General features: G+C 34.5%; 1 protein-coding gene across 3 annotated transcripts in view; it reads left to right on the top strand.

Moving 5' to 3' along the window:
• ATR (ATR serine/threonine kinase) overlaps positions 1-17,264 on the top strand; it is a 90,972-nt gene that overhangs the window by 32,805 nt on the left and 40,903 nt on the right. For all 3 annotated transcript variants that reach the window (XR_005377105.1, XM_038571106.1, XM_038571107.1), the window contains 6 exons: positions 1,568-1,711; positions 4,430-4,523; positions 5,684-5,809; positions 9,742-9,948; positions 10,893-11,006; positions 15,572-15,687. Coding sequence is in view for 2 of the 3 variants with exons in the window: in XM_038571106.1 (XP_038427034.1) it covers positions 1,568-1,711; positions 4,430-4,523; positions 5,684-5,809; positions 9,742-9,948; positions 10,893-11,006; positions 15,572-15,687 (801 nt within the window). In the remaining variant the exon portion in view is untranslated. The remainder of the gene's footprint in view (positions 1-1,567; positions 1,712-4,429; positions 4,524-5,683; positions 5,810-9,741; positions 9,949-10,892; positions 11,007-15,571; positions 15,688-17,264) is intronic.

Raw genomic sequence — 17,264 nt, 5'->3', positions numbered from 1 at the left:
TGAATCTAGCTTTCTTTTTTTGACTATGATAACTTTTTCTTAATTTTTGCATAATTCTCCCCTTTTTAAAAGTAAAACAAATGCACACTTTTTTTTTTTTGAAAGATCTGAATTTTTTACTATTATTATTCCAGGAAATGTTACACTGAGAAAATGATTGGGAGAATACAAATAGAGTCATTAAAAACACTGGCTACATATCTACTGCATTCAGAAGTATGTAAAACAATTTAGTTATATTGCAAAACTGTAATTCCTTTTCCTAACAAAGCATTATTTTATTTTGTTTTTTTTCAAAGCATTATTTTATAAAACTGTAGTGTTGTATTGATTCTGTTTTAATGCAAAATACTTATATATGTAATACAGTATAAAAGTAAACTGTGGGATAGTGCCTTCCACAAAGGGATATATTAAGGCGCTTTAGAAATATGCTAAAATGTTGACCCAATTACTTTTTGCTTTCCATTAAAACAAATGGGCTAAATAAATGTTTCACTTTAAATACCAAAGGTGGGCAGCCTGGGTGGCTCAACGGTTTAGCGCCGCCTTCAGCCCAGGGCGTGATCCTGGAATCCCAGGATTGAGTCCCATGTCAGGCTGCCTGCATGGAGCCTGCTTCTTCCCTTTGCCTGTGTCTCTGCCTCTCTCCCTCTCTCTCTTTGTCTCACTCTTGTCTCTCATGAATAAATTTTTTAAAAAATCTTAAGAATAAATACATACATACATACCAAAGGGATTTTTGCTTATTAAAAATTTCTACAGTACCTTAGGTAACAGCAGGGGCAATATGTAAAACTTATCACACTCTATTCTCTAATTTCTAACATATTATTAAGTCAGAATAAAACACACACAGTTTCCACTCAAAATTTTGCACTTTGCAACAGCAGAAGGTAGTACCTTTTTTAAAAAGTCAGTATCAAAGTGACTTCTTAGTCATACATTCTATAGTTCCTATTATAAATAAGGTAGAAAAGATACAGGAATAGGGCCTTCTTTGAATGTCACTGGACAGGGACACCTGTGTGGCTCAGTGGTTGAGTGCCTTATGTACAGGTCATGATCCTGGGATCGAGTCCTGCATTGGGCTCCCTGCAGGGAACCTGCTTCTCCCTCTGCCTCTTTCTCTGTGTCTCTCATGAATAAATAAATAAAATTTTTAAAAAATAAAAAGAATGTCACTGGACAGTACATAATAGTATCTACAATTACATAATTATAGAACACGTTTTATAAATACTATTGATATACATAAAAAGGGGGTAAGTATAAGGAAGAGTCACAAACTTATTTTAATAAGTCACAAACTTATTTTTGTATTAACCTTGCCCAAAAAGGTAACATATTGTAAGCTCTGTTTTTTACCTTGCTTTTTTGACTTAACACATGAGAAAGATCACTCTATTTACATATAGAGTATTGATCGTTAGCCATTTTTACAGCTGCCTTTTATATCTTATTATTTGTACGTATCATTGTTTGTCCAGCTAATAACTCATTGGTGGGGCTTTACAAATAATAAAAACAAATGTGACATTTAACTTTTATTTGTTTTTTCACATAGAGCTTGGGATTGCTTTGTTCGTTGCCTGGATCATGCTTATCTTGGTTCCCTTCTCAGTCATGTGATAGTAGCTTTGTTACCTCTCATACACATCCAGCCTGAAGAAACTGCTGCTATATTTCACTACCTCATAATTGAAAACAGGTATTTATTATAACTGAAATTAATAGTATAGATAGCAACTTTTTATCACTGTATATTTATGTCTCAAGGTATTAGGATTACTGCTGGTAAGGTGGAATTGTTCACATTCCTTTTAATTTAGAGTGCATCAAACAAAAATAATTGGCATAAGTCAATTACAGACTGAACTGATAACTATTTCAGTTGTGACATTGATCCACCATAAATATATTTAAAACATTATTAGATCAACATCTGAAAATTATTTTTAATCAGTTTTGAAAAAAGTGAGACAAACTTTACCTTTCTTTTCATACTTAAAGGCAAACAGTTGAATAGCATAATAAAGGTTAGCAGGGATGTTCACGTACTTTCTATAACTTACCTTAGTTGAAACCCTCATTACTTCATTGCATTGGCCTTTTAACCAGCCTCCCTTCCTTTAGGTTTTTATCACATTTCTTCATATTATTCATATTTAAAAGCATCCCTTTGATCAGTATTACTCCAGTATATGGAGACATTCTGTGATTCTCCAGTTATAAACTGATGAATTCAACTTGCTTATCTTGACATTTAAGTCTTTCCAAAATCTGGTCACATCTTATTTCTTAAAATCTTTTCTTAAGATTTTCCAAAAATAGGCTGTGCTGTAGCTTACTTGGACTGCTCCTGGAAGAACATATGTTACTCTCTTCCATTTTTGTATTTCACACTGCTTTTTAGCCTGGAATGTGTTTCTATACATTTTTAAATTGTTTCCATGTTTACACTTAACTGTTCCATGTTTTATTTCCTTTGCTTCTGAAAAGTTAGGGTTTAAGTACTACCTATTTACCTGCTTACCCACCCATACACATACTACTGCTAATTCCGTTAATCATTTTCAGTAACTATCTAAGCAGGGAGAAAGTACAGAAGAAAAGGTTAAATTTATTTAACTTTTATTTTTGATATTTTAAATAAGATAGAACAACATAATCACTGATCTAGATAACTTTTCAAATACTTTTGGATTATTATGTAAATAGTGTATCTGTGCTTTTTATTATACAACAATTAATCCTCTACCTTTTCATATAAAAAAAAATTCTCTTTCATTTAGTGCTAGTTAGAAGACCTTAAGCCCCCTGAATGAAGAAAATCTTTCAGCTTCCCTATTGTTATATCTCTAGTGTCTAGCACATAATGGGACATGATAGTTGCTTAGTATATATTTCTAGCATGAGTGAAGACTAGAATTTAGAAATGGATTGCTGGGACTCAGAAAGATTAGAATATTTGAAGCAAATTAAAAATTGTGTCCTCAATAAGAATTACTTACATATTTTTCTCTAAAATTTTTAAAAGAGAATTTGTTTTAAGGTTGGGTTAGGCTATCTATTGCTGCACTGTGACCACTCCAAAATCCAGTGTCTGAAAATGACAAGCATTTTTATTTACTCATAATTTTATAATCTGGAATGGATTCAGTTGGTAGATTCTTTGATCACTGGTATGGCTGCAGTCAGCCAGCAGGTAGACTTGGCTGGGTTTCTTTCTCTTTCCTTGTAGTCTTAGAACCTCTCTCTTTTCACGTATCCTGTCCATGTTGGTAACCAGACTTTTTATGGTGATTTAGGACTCTGATGAGCACAAAACGAGAAGCCAGACGTTTTTAACACTTTAGACCCTAACTTGGCACAGCATTTCCTTTTGCACATTCTTTGTGATATAAAGCAAGTCACATACCTAGACCAAATAGAACGGAAAGTAACTATACATGGATGTGTGTACAAAGAAGTATAGTTTTATTCGGGGCCACCAACATAACATACTGCAACAGGTGATTTCCTTAGATTTGATTATTTGCTATTATTAATGACTATACATGGTTAGGAAGAATATTTTTCATCTCATTAATCCACTAGCACTTTTTAAAACTTTTTTAATTATTTGAGGCAAAGGGGCAGAAGGAAGAGGGGGAGAGAAAATATGAAGCAGGCTGTACTGAGCACACAGCCCTACCTATCAGGCTCCTTCTCACAATCCTGAGATCATGATCTGAGCTAAAATCAGGAGTCAGAAACTTAACCAACTGAGCCACTCAGGTATCCTGAGCCTCCCCCGCTTTTTAAAAGTTTTTAGTTTTAAGTGATTTCTATACTGAATATGGGGCTCAGACTTATAACCTGGAGATCAAGAGTCACATGTTCTGGGACGCCTGGGTGGCTCAGCAGTTGAACGTCTGCCTTCAACTTAGGGCATGATCCCAGGGTCCTGGGATCAAGTTCCACATCAGGCTCCCTGTGTGGAGCCTGCTTTTCCCTTTGCCTGTGTCTCTGCCTCTTTCTCAGTGTCTCTCATGAATAAATAAATAAAATCTTAAAAAAAAAAAAAAAAGAGTCACATATTCTACTGACTGAGCCCACCAGGTACCCCCACTAGCACTTTGTTGTTTTTATTTTTTTAAAGATTTATTTTTTATTTATTTATGAGAGAGAGAGGCAGAGACACAGGAGGAGGGAGAAGCAGGCTCAATGCCGGGAGCCCGATGTGGGACTCGATGCCGGGACTCCAGGATCATGCCCTGGGCCAAAGGCAGGCGCCAAAACAGCTGAGCCACCCAGGGACCCCCCCCCCCCCCCCCACTAACACTTTGAAGTGTGAACTAAATTGGCCTTAGTTTGAACTTCTGCTTTATGTTTTTTTGGTACTCATACTCTTTGCAAATAATTTTTTTTTCCAATTAACTATTAGGGATGCTGTACAAGATTTTCTTCATGAAATATATTTTTTACCTGATCATCCAGAATTAAAAAAGATAAAAGCAGTTCTACAGGAGTACAGAAAGGTATTTAATTTTTTATTTATGTCTGAGGAGATCACTGATACAAAACTGTCCCCAGATTCCAATTCATTGAACAGAGATTCTTCAGAATCATATCTGTGGATAAGAGTCCTATTCTGATGGCTAATTTTTGGCAATTAGATAATCCTATCACAAATTATGATTTTTACAAGGAAATTTTAGCATTTAGATCAAGATGTTACTGCATTACATAGAACAGAGAGCAAAGAATATAGTACTTGGGCCTTTACTTCCCATGTCAATTTGCCCCTACTTATAGTCCCCCAAAGAAGAAGCTACCATAGCTTTATGCCCTAAAAAGCTGTGGGAGGATTCTAGTTATGTTGTGCTATAAATCATGGGATGAAATGATCAAATCTTACTGACTCCTGAACTTTAGAAGGGGAGTAACTTAAAGTTCTATTGTCTTGAAGTCCAGTGAATTCTCTGAATTTATGAAAGTATTAATGGTGATTCCAAAGAACTTTAGGGCAGAAAGTGGGACCTGATCTTTGGTGAGAATAGCAGAAGTATTTACTGCAGTCCCTGAGATTGGTTCTGAGGTCTTTATTTCCTTTTTTACTGGGTGACTCATCATAGTCATAAGAAAGTAATCCAAATAAAGGATGAATTTATTGATTTGTGTAATCTATAGATTTGGTTCAAGTCCTTTGTAAAAGTTAAGGGAAATTTGTATTTCTTACCAAGAAGCATTTCTTTTAGATAAGTGGATTCTTATTTGATCAGAATAAAATTTTTCTCCAAGTCTAAAGACTTCAGAATGAAATCCCTCTCCCCAAGAATTATTAAAAATGACATATGCTATATGAAGGAAGAGATGGAAAATTATTATTTCTTTATTTTTCACCTTTAAAAAATTTTAAATTCAATTAACATATAACATATTATTAGTTTCAGAGGTAAAGTGACTTATCAGTTTTATATAATACCCAGTGCTTATTACATCATGTGCCCTTCTTAATGTCAATTACCCAGTTACCCTATTCCCCCTAACCCTACTCCAGAAATTATTTTTTAAAGCCACTTTTAATTGGGGTATAGTTTACCACTTTAATAGTAACTCTATAGGGAATCCAGACCTTCTGAAATGGTTTCTGAAATCCTTAACTGATAAGGTGTATCTCTCTGTGTTCTTTATATAGGAGACCTCTGAGAGTACAGATCTTCAGACAACTCTTCAACTATCCATGAAAGCAATTCAGCATGAAAATGTAGATGTTCGTATTCATGCTCTTACGAGCTTGAAGGAAACTTTGTATAAAAATCAGGTATATTAAGATATAATTGAAAGGTATAGAAAAGAAGGATGTTTAGGCAGCCTGGGTGGCTCAGCAGTTTAGTGCTGCCTTCAGCCCAGAGCGTGATCCTGGAGACCCAGTATTGAGTCCCACATCAGGCTCCCTGTATGGATCCTGCTCTCCCTCTGCCTGTGTCTCTGCCTCTCTCTCTCTCTCTCTCTCTCTCTCTCTCTGTGTGTGTGTGTGTCTCATGAATAAATAAATAAAATCTTTTTTAAAAAAAAGAGTTTAAAGAAAAGATGACAGATTGGTATATTTGCTTGAGATTCATTAGGTTCAATGAAAGAAGTGCTTTTTATTTTACTGAGATTGTCAGACCTGATTTAGAATCACTAATCCATGAGATACTTTTTTAGGCTGAAAACCAGCGATGTGCAGAGATTTTGTTGTTGTTTTGAAGGGTCATAATTTGACAGTTATGTTTTAGGCTATTGCATCTTCCTGAGTAGGGATATATATGTGTGCAGCAGCAGCAGTTCATGTGTCTTCTCACATAATTTCCTTAGATATCTATCATATAAAATCTCAGTAATTTTGCCATTTTATATTTTGACTAAATTAACTTTTAGTTTTAATGAAACTAAATTTTTAAGTTTACTTTTTCATGATGCCAGTGAACTTTATTCTTTTCTTTGGCAGTGTACTATAGATAAGTGATGACAGTGAGAACTGGTATTCAAAATACTAGATCACTGTAAAGCTATAAAATAGAAAAAAATTACCTGTGGTATTTGTTTTTGCATATCAAGACCTTACATGATAGCATGTGGAACCCTAAAGGGAATTTCAAAACCAGGTTGTTAGTTTACATGATAGAAGGAAGCATTTATTTAGGACGAAGGATATATGTGATGGTAATAAATATATGCTTCTGGGTCAGTGAACTGTATAACCAATGTGGGTAGCAGCTAATGTGGATATGGTCCTACCACAGGTGAAGAGTCCTAAATCTCCTCAAGTGTAAGTTTTATGTTGTCCTGTGAATCTACATTATCAGTGTTACATCCTCATTCTCTGCCCTACACTTACTGCATTGAAACTACTGTATGCTTACCCCTTGCCCCATACAGACCTACTTGGATTTCAGGTAACTTAAAGGACTTCTGGCTTTTTATTTTAATATAGGGTTTTATGAATAGCAAAGGATCTCTCCCCTTGGCCTAGAGGTTTCCTGGGTTAGGTATTTCAAAGCAGATGACATGATCCTGGGCTAACATAAGGAAACTTTATATTGATTGTCACCTCTTAGATATAAATGGCTAAATCTGAGAACTCAAGGAGATTGCTTATATTCTTAGGGAAAAGCCACAGCTGCCCAACTTTGCTACCTATGTCACAAAAGAAAAATCATATCTGGTAGTACCCTGACAAGTCTTCCCTCAATGTAAAGCTCCAGTGCTAATAAATTAGCTAGGCAGAGTAAGGAGGTAAGTGTACCCCCAGGAGTCTTGAAGGTCAGATAGAGTCTGAATAAGGTGTGTAATGGCCATAGATTGTTATAGGCTATTTTAAAGTAAGGTTTAATTTGGTTTAGATCAATATATAGCTGGATAAATTTACTTTAGGTTACTAAGGAGAAAACTAAAGGCAATGGTTTGGAGGAGCCAGAGAAAGTAAGAAAAGAAGGGAAGACATTCAGAGACACATGTCTTCTCAGCCATATTCCCACACACACTGGCCTAAAACACCTACAAAAAAAGAAGGAAATCTTTTATCTCCTAAGTTTGAGAAGAAGGTAATGTCAGTGTTGAAAGCAATTTAAGTTCTATAATAGTTCTGTCCAAAAGAATTTTCTATGAGGATGGAAATGGTCTGTATCTGTACTGTCCAGTCATAGCTGCTAGACACATGTGCTCTCTTGAGCACTTAAAATGTGTGATTAAAGAACTGGATATTTAATTTAATTTTGCTTTTTTAAATTTAAATAGTTTCATGTGGATAGTGGCTATCAATTTAGACATTGCAGCTCTAGAAGATGGCTGACCCTATAGCAACAGGAGAGCAAGAAACTGAGGTTAGAAGTCAAAGGGTCTTTGTAGTGAGTGCTGTGAGAGTCCATGAAAGAACAAATGCAAAAGATATTCTTTTATAAGTTCAGATCTTAACCAGAGGGAGAGTAAAAGATAATTCAGGAGTAAATTGAAAGGAGGCATTTTAAATAATTAGACCTAAAATTGTATAATTAGTATAACTGACTAAAGAAATACTTGGTTATACTGTAGTGGCAAAGTAAACTCTAAAAGATACTGTGACAGTTAAGATGATGGCTGCTGTAGCCTTGGATACTTGATTGTTTTGATGGACTGACCCTGCAAAAGCCCTTTTCTAATGGGTAAGTCCCCAAAGGGTCATTGACAATGAAAGAAATGACAGTTTATACTCCTTACTTTTAAGGAGGAATCTACATTTTCCAAGGATATAAACAACACCTAAGGTCAGTGGATAGCAGGAAATTTTTATTTCTATGTCAGAAAAATCAGACTGTAGCTCAAACTGAGCAACCATATAATCTCTTTCTGAAATTGATGCTACTCACGTTGAAGTGAATCTCTATGGTAAAATCCCAGATGGGCAAGTTGTGTGTATTGAAGCCAAAATAAACTTTGATGCTAATGCAGAATCCTTATAAATATTAAGACATATTTGCTAATGTAAAAATCCAAAAATAAGCCCATTGAAAATAGGCTGCTAGAGACCTCCACGTTATACTAGGATAATATTGGATGCCTGAATCTGAATCTGTACACACCATCCAAAACATAAAGAGCTAACAAGGAGAACAAATAAATCCATAATCACTCATATCTTCAACGTATATTACCTTAAACTGCATTTATTGCTGCCAACCTAAAGTGATCTTTTATTTTAGTTTTAGCATGTGAGTAAATGTTTGTTATTTCTTATATTAGTTTTGCTATTTATTGATTATTAGCTCATTTTTTAAGTATACCTGAATTAATCTGTAATGTTAAGTGATTGACTTTTAAAGATTCTGAATGAGATCAAACGTCTGTTTATTTTTCTTTTGAAATGTTATTGTAACTTGAATCGTAGTTTTAACATGGAGTTCAAGATGCTCATGTATGCTTTACTTTTGCTAGAAAGAAAATAGTATAAATAAACAAAGGAGTTCTAAAGTATCACACAAATATCTAATTTCAACTGCCTTGAAAATAGTCTCTTCTTAACAGATTTTCATTACAGCATCCTCAGGAAATTGATGGAAAAGAGATTACTTGAACCAATGTATTGTTTTCTCATCACCATGGAACCTTTTCCCATTATTTTTTTCTCCTTCTCTGCTGGTTTCATATATACTTTTCAGTCTTGTTTTAAGTAACAGCTATTCTTTGTTGACTTATTTACTTAAGTATCTGTCCTCTGTCCTTGAAACATTACTCTGAGTTCTTTTTCATTTTCTTGATTGCTTCCTTACCTTATAAATATATTTGTTATTGTACATATCGTAAGATATTTTAATTATTCACTTACATGTCTTTTCCCCTTAGACTGGGAACTTGTTGGAATAAGTCTGTCTTACTTATTTTTGTATACTAATGTAATAATAGTAATTACTTGTTTAATGGATTAAGGATTAAAATTTTCTAAAATACTTAATGATTCTAATCCTACAGAACATATTATGAACTATATACTATAACTATATACATAGTTATATGTATATAACTATATATGTATATGTATATATATACATATATATGTATGTATATAGTTGTATAACTATATACAACTTAGCACAACAATAGCTAAGAAGACTGCAGATATAGGAATTTAATTTTATCGATGTCTATGTCATATATTCCTTAATATTTCTAAGCTTTCTAGTTAGGAAAATATACTAGTTTGTAGAAGTCATGTAAAAATTTTTTGTCTACTTTTAGGAAAAGCTGATAAAATATGCAACAGATAGTGAAACAGTGGAACCTGTTATCTCACAGTTGGTGACAGTGCTTTTGAAAGGTTGCCAAGATGCAAACTCTCAAGCTCGGTTGCTCTGTGGGGAGTGTTTAGGGGAACTGGGGGCAATAGATCCAGGTCGACTAGATTTCTCAACAACTGAAAGCCAAGGGAAAGATTTTACATTTGTGGTAAGTAATGGTAATTTGGAATGACAAAAGAGTTCTCTGTCCTATTTGAGTTTCTGTATTTCATTTACAAAGAACTAGTCAGGTTATTCTTAGTGGCAACATGACCCAAATTAGACAACTTAGATAACTTTAAAATTTATACTTTAATACTATTTGAAAGATGTAGAACCAAAAACAATAAAGTTGGAGCCCAGACTAGTATGCTGTGTTCTTTTTAAATGATGACAAATCGTCAGTTAAAACCTAATTAATTATATAAATATTACTATTTGAGTGCTATTGCTAAGTGTTTTCATGGGAAACTAATTTCCCAGGTTAATAGTGAATGTATAGAAAAATTTCCATGATCAAATGAGTTTGGGAAATCCTGTAAAAAAAAAAAAATCAAACAGAACATCTGTATTGTTTAGTGTGCACACTGTGCATCTCCGAGAAGGGGGGGTATGTTAAAATTATTTCTTGGGAGTGTCTCAAATGACCAGGCTTCTACAACGTGTAATTTAGGAAATGCTGTATACACAATTTTCTTTTTAAGGGTTAAAAAATCAACAAAATTAGGGGCACCTAGTTGGCTTAGTTGGAAGATCATGCAACTTATGATCTGAGTCTTGAGTTCGAATCCCACCATGTTGAGTGTAGAAATTAAACTCTGCACTAAAAACAAAATCTTTAGCAACAAAAACAAAAAATGAAAATTGTTGCAGCTATGTAGGAGTTGGATGATTCTAATGCTGTTTATAAGTAGCCTAAAAAGCCTTAGGTTTGCCTTCTTGGCTACAGATTATGTTTTAGCCTTGGTACCAAACTTAGTTTAAACCTTAATGTCCTTTCCTTTTCTAAGTAAAATTCACCTAGGTAACTAAGTTAAATTAACCATGTAAGGCACAGTACATTTTTAGAAAATTTATACACCTTATCTTTGATTTTTTTCTTTTTTTTCTAAGACGGGAGTAGAAGATTCAAGCTTTGCCTTTGGATTATTGATGGAACTAACTAGAGCTTACCTTGCATATGCAGATAACAGCCGGGCTCAAGATTCAGCTGCTTATGCCATTCAGGTAAGAGTGTATATAGTCAGTACTGGCTTTATGTTACTGAATTCTAGTAAGAAAGTTGTATATCTATATGTTGAAAACTTATTTTTGTTAACTATCATTATCAAAATTCATAATGATCATAATGAGTTTATGATAAAATTTCGGAGTATAGAAATGTAACCTCTTAACAGATTATTATGGGTACTTAGCAAAATTTTCTGTGTATTTAACAAATATATGTCTTTTCCACCAAATAAGGAGATATTAATGCTTAACAATGTTCTGTAATTTGATTTTCTTTTGTGTTTAGTTTATCTTGAATAATTTTCCGTCAGTACATTGGTCTCTAATTCATTCTTTTCAATACCTTAATATTCGATATGGATGTACCATAATTTATATAAGAAATTTATTTAACACATTTAGGATGTTTCTATATTTTGCTTTTATAAGAATGTTTCAGGGAAGATACGTATATTTCTGAGCATTTGAGTAAAAATAGCAATGATATAAACATTTAGGAATTAAAATGTGTCTCAGAGCAAGTACAGAATTTACATTTGATAAATTTTATCAAAAAGTTTCATCAGTTTATACTTCCTTGACAAACCTGCCTTTATCAAAATTTTAAATTTTTGTCAGTGTGACAGATGGAAAATAGTACCATTTTACTTTAATAGCATTTTTTTTCTTTAATAGCATTTAATTATGAGAAAAGTATATCCTCCTTTATATATTTATTGGGTTTTTTGGGTGAAATTTCTCTAGATTATCTTTGCTCATTTTTCTCTTGGTGTAAGATTATTTTTTTTGTTACTAGTTAAGATTTATTTATATATAGTAGAACTTAACCCTTTGTCAATCATACATTTAATAAATATTTTTCCAGTTTGGCTCTCTTTGCCCTTTTCATGGTATTTTTTTCAATCAAAATTTGTTTAAAATTTTTTTTCTTTGTTTTGTTAGATGTTCAGGTCTGGAATTCATAGTGAGTGGCCTGAGTTTCATGTGTAAATTTGGAGGTATTCATTATAGAGATGGTATTTAAAATGATGATCCTGGATAAGATGGTCAAGAGAGTACAGGTAAAAAGATTCTAGTAATTGAGCCCTGGACATTGAGTGAGAAAAGAAGGGAACAAGTAAGAAAACTAAAAAGGAGCTGCCAGTAAGGTAGGAGAATGTGGTGTTCTGGAAGACAAGGAAGAGTCTTTAAGAGAGAGTGGAAGATCTTTTTTGCAGTGGGTTTGCCACCAGAACACAGGTGTCGTGAAAACCACCGTTAAACCTAAACCAAAATGGGAAAGGACAAGACTCACATCAACATTGTCATCATTGGACATGTAGATTTGGGCAAGTCTACCACTATTGGCCACCTGGTCTACAAATGTGGTGGGCTCAACAAAAGAACTATCGAAAAATTTGAGAAGGAGGCTGCTGAGATGGGAAAAGGCTCCTTGAAGTATGCCTGGGTCTTGGATAAACTAAAAGCTGAATGTGAACGTGGTATCACCATTGATATCTCCCTATGGGAATTCGAGACCAGTAAGTATTATGTGACCATCATTGATGCCCCAAGACACAGAGATTTTATCAAAACATGATTACAGGCACATCTCAGGCTGACTGTGCTGTCCTGATTGTTGCTGCTGGTGTTGGTGAATTTGAAGCAGGTGTCTCCAAGAATGGGCAGACCTGTGAGCATGCCCCACTGGCTTACACAGTGGGTGTAAAACAACTAATTGTCGGTGTTAACAAAATGGATTCCACTGAACCACCCTACAGCCAGAAGAGATATGAGGAAATCATTAAGGGAGTCAGCACCTACAGTAAGAAACTTGGCTACAACCCTGACACAGTAGCATTTGTGCCAATTTCTGGTTGGATTGGTGACAACATGCTGGAGCCAAGTGCTAATATGCCTTGGTTCAAGGGATGGAAAGTCACCCGTAAAGATGGGAATGCCAGTGGAACCACACTGCTTAAAGCTCTGGATTGCATTCTGCCACCAACTCATCCAACTGATAAGCCCTTGTGTCTGCCTCTCCAGGACGTCTACAAAATTGGTGGTATTGGTACTGTCCCAGTGAGTCGAGTGGAGACTGATGTTCTTAAGCCTGGCATGGTGGTCACCTTTGCTCCAGTCAATGTTACAACTGAAGTTAAGTCTGTTGAAATGCACCATGAAGCTTTGAGTGAGGCTCTTCCTGGGGACAGTGTGGGCTTCAATGTCAGGAATGTATCTGTCAAAGATGTTTGCCGTGGCAGTGTCACTGGTGACAGCAAAAATGACCCACCAATCGGGCAGCCCGATGGCCCAGCAGTTTAGTGCCACCTGCAGCCCAGGATGTGATCCTGGGGACGCGGGATCGAGTCCCGTGTTGGGCTCCCTGCGTGGAGCCTGCTTCTCCCTCTGTCTCTGTCTCTGCCTCTCTCTGTGTCTGTCATGAATAAATAAATAAAATCTAAATAAAAAAAGACCCACCAATGAAAGCAGTTAGCTTCATGGTTCATGTGATTAGTCTGAACCATCCAGGCCAAATCAGTGCTGGATATGCACTTGTGCTTAATTGTCACACAGCTCACATTGCTTGCAAGTTTGCTGAGCTGAAGGAGAAGATAGATCGTTGTTCTGGAAAAAAGCTGGAAGATGGTCCCAAGTTCTCGAAATCTAGGGATGCTGCCATTGTTGATATGGTTCCTGGCAAACCTATGTGTGTTGAGAGCTTCTCTGACTACTCTCCCCTGGGCCGTTTTGCTGTTCGTGACATGAGACAGACGGTTGATGTGGGTGTCATCAAAGCAGTGGACAAGAAGGCAGCTGGAGCTGGCAAAGTCACAAGTCTACCCAGAAAGCTCAGAAGGCTAAATGAATATTATCCCCAATACCTGCCACCCCAGTCTTAATCAGTGGTGGAAGAACGGTCTCAGAACTGTTTGTGTCAATTGGCCATTTAAGTTTAATAGTAAAAGATTGGTTAATGATAAGTAAAACCTTCAGAAGGAAAGGAGAATGTTTTGTGGACCATTTTTTTTTTTTTTGTGCGTGTGTGGCAGTTTTAAGTTATTAATTTTTAAAATCAGCACTTTTTAATGGAAACAACTTGAACAAAAATCTGTCCCACAATTTTGAGACCCATTAAAACAAAAGTTTAATGAGGGAAAAAAAAAAAGAGTGGAAGAATAAAATAGTAGCTGGGAAGGAATGAGGAGTGAGGTTGGAGAAATAACAGTATGCTTATATTTTGCTTGAGAACAATTCAGCAGAGGGGAGAATGTGATAATGTAGGAAAGAATTGTTGTAATACTTTCAATAAGCAAAAAGATGTGGAATATAGTGTGCAAGTAGAGAGGTAGCCCTAATTAAAAACAGAAGCAATTCATCTTTAGTAAGACAAGAGAAAGCTATGGACACTTATAACTGATAATGCCAGATTAAGTAGATATGTGCATGGGAATTATGGAAGTCTCTTTGGATTGCTTCTGTTTTTTAAAATGAAATATGAAGGAAGGTCTACACTTGTAAGTGTATTAGTCTTTTTAAGAGTATAAATAGTACCCCCAAAAAATAGAGAATTGTTGATTTACTTGATTAAGAGGGTTTTTGTTAGCTAGAGTGAATTTGCCAAACAGCAAAAAAAAGCTGACTTCAAAATTTTATTAATATTTTAAGTTTAAATGAAAATGAGTTCTGAATATTTGTATTTGAACTTTTTTGTTTTGAACTTTTCATATATTTCCTTACTTTTACTAAAAAAATACTAAAAATAAGTATAAAATACATATTTTCCTAGACAGTGCTTATATTTATAAATATTAGGAGTACATCTATTGCATATGGTCGTTTTTCATGGAATTGGAAAGTAATAGGTGGTAGAAGATAGAATATCCTAACATATTTGTCTTGTTTTATTGATATTAATAACAAAGATTTTTTTCTTCATTTATAAAATCTCAGTTGTTTTATTTCAGTAAAGTAAAATATATCCATTTTATTTCGAGGCTTGCGTAGTAAAATGGTCTTTAACATTTGCATTTTCTTTTGACAATTTTTTTTTTAAGTAAACTCTACTCCTAATGTGGGGCTCAAACTCACAACTCTGAGATCAAGAGTTGCTATGTTCTACCCACTGAGCTAGCCAGGTCCCCATTCTTTTCACAAATTTAAGCTCAGTATTTTATACCTAGAATTTGAGATATCTTGAATTTTTAAAACTGTTGGATTTGTAGTTGTGTTCATTAAAATCTAGAAAAGATCAAATTTAAAGAATTATACTGTACAAATACAGGTAATTCCACTTTTTCCTCCAAATAGCTCTTAAACTTATATTCCAGTACATATTATATGTGTAGAACACAAACTGCTTCAAGTACTGCCACAGCTTTGTGACCTTAATTAAGTAAGTAACCTAAATGATTTTAAGCATTGAAATAGATGTCTTAAGCAGGTTTGCAGCTCCAAAATTTTATAATTCTGTTTTAACATTATTTTTGTAACTATTATGTATAGTTATACTATTATGCTGTTAAGCATAAAGATTTATTTGCTTCACTATAGATTTACAAATGTGAAATATGTATTTGTAGGAGTTACTTTCTATTTATGACTGCAGAGAGATGCAGACCGATGGTCCAGGTCACCAATTGTGGAGGAGATTTCCTGAGCATGTTCGGGAAATCCTGGAACCTCATCTAAATACTAGGTCTGTAAACTTATTAAAAACCATTTTTATAAAATTGTTTTTAACTTTATAAAATTAATGTTATTTTTTTAAAGATCTATTTATATTAGAGAGCATGTGCACAGAAGTGGGGTAAAGGGGCAGAGGGAGAGAGAATCTTCAAGCTAGTTCCCCACTCAGCATGGAGCCCGACCTGGGTCCCAGTCCTACAACCCATGAGTCCATGACCAGAGCCAAAACCGAGAGTCAGACACTTAACCAACTGAGCCACCCAGGCACCCCATAAAATTAATGTTATTTTTTATATAATTTTTTAGTATTACACGTATTTTCAGTATGCCTAATATGTATTTTCCACTGTGATTTTGCCTATAATCTTGTCAAAATGAGAAAAGTACAGTCTGCTCATTGATTACATTGTATAATTTTAAGTATTTATATGAATTTATTGAAGCTAAAAGGATTGATTTTTTTTAATTCAGTTGTCAGTAATACTTTGAAAGAATCCACTTTGAATATGAGTTTAAGCTTTTGATAGGTATAATTAATATAGAAATTTAAGAGTTTAAAGCTAGTTTCAAAGCCATTAGCAACCTCATTTAGAGATTAGAGATTTTCAACCCTCTGACTTCTCCTCATGAAGATATTTTCTTCCTCTTTTTTTTTAAAGTGTTTTCTAACCTCTTGTTCAATTTTAATAATTTTGTTAAGGCTTATTGAAATCTAAAAAACTATAAATTATTTTTAGTTAGAAACTATAACTTAAAGTACCCTAGATTTCATGCTTATTAGATATGTGATGATGGATACATTACTTCTTTGAGCCTTGGTACAGTGTCTAGCCTTGTAGCAGGTTCTTTATATAAGCCCTTAAGTATGCATACATATTTGCTAGATACCTCTTTATATTTAAAAACCTTTTAAATCGGGCAGCCCTGGTGGTGCAGCGGTTTAGCACCGCCTTCAGCCCAGGGTGTAATCCTGGAGTCTCAGGATCAAATCCCACGTTGGTCTCCCTGCATGGAGCCTGCTTCTCCTTCTGCCTGTGTCTCTGCCTCTCTCTCTCTGTATCTCTCATGAATAAATAAATAAAATCTTTTTTAAAAAAAGAAAAAAGCCTTTTAAATTTAAAATCTTTTATGTGTAAATACAAATGGATAGAGCTGAATTGGTCAATGGAGTAGGTAGAGAATATTAAGAGTTCTTGAAATGAAGGGCATGAAGATCACTGATGCTGGTTAAGGAAAGAGGTAATGAAAGGAAGGTATTACAGATCAGGAGAGTTTAACAGGGTTAAGGGACAGATCTCAGTGGTAGAGAGCTAATGTGTTAGCATAACTGGATGAAAGAACTAGAAATTTAGGAAGCTAAGACTATAGAGTAAGATATTTAAGTAGTTCATTTTGGAAGTGAAGTTTTTTTGTAGTGGCAAGGGAGTCCTGATAGAAGTAAAAGAGAAAGTTGTTGAGGAAAAAAAAAAAAAAGTTGTTGAGAAGATTTGAGTCCATTGAAGTTACTCATGATGGTAAGAAATAGGGAATAAAGAAAACACAGAGATGTATTAAAGTTACCAGTGAGTTTAATAGGTGCCCATAATA

This window comes from Canis lupus, chromosome 23, assembly GCF_011100685.1.
Source record: "Canis lupus familiaris isolate Mischka breed German Shepherd chromosome 23, alternate assembly UU_Cfam_GSD_1.0, whole genome shotgun sequence".
NCBI classification, from domain to species: Eukaryota; Metazoa; Chordata; class Mammalia; order Carnivora; family Canidae; genus Canis; species Canis lupus.
Note: the sequence above shows the minus strand (reverse complement) of the source record. Positions and strands in the feature narration are given on the sequence as shown.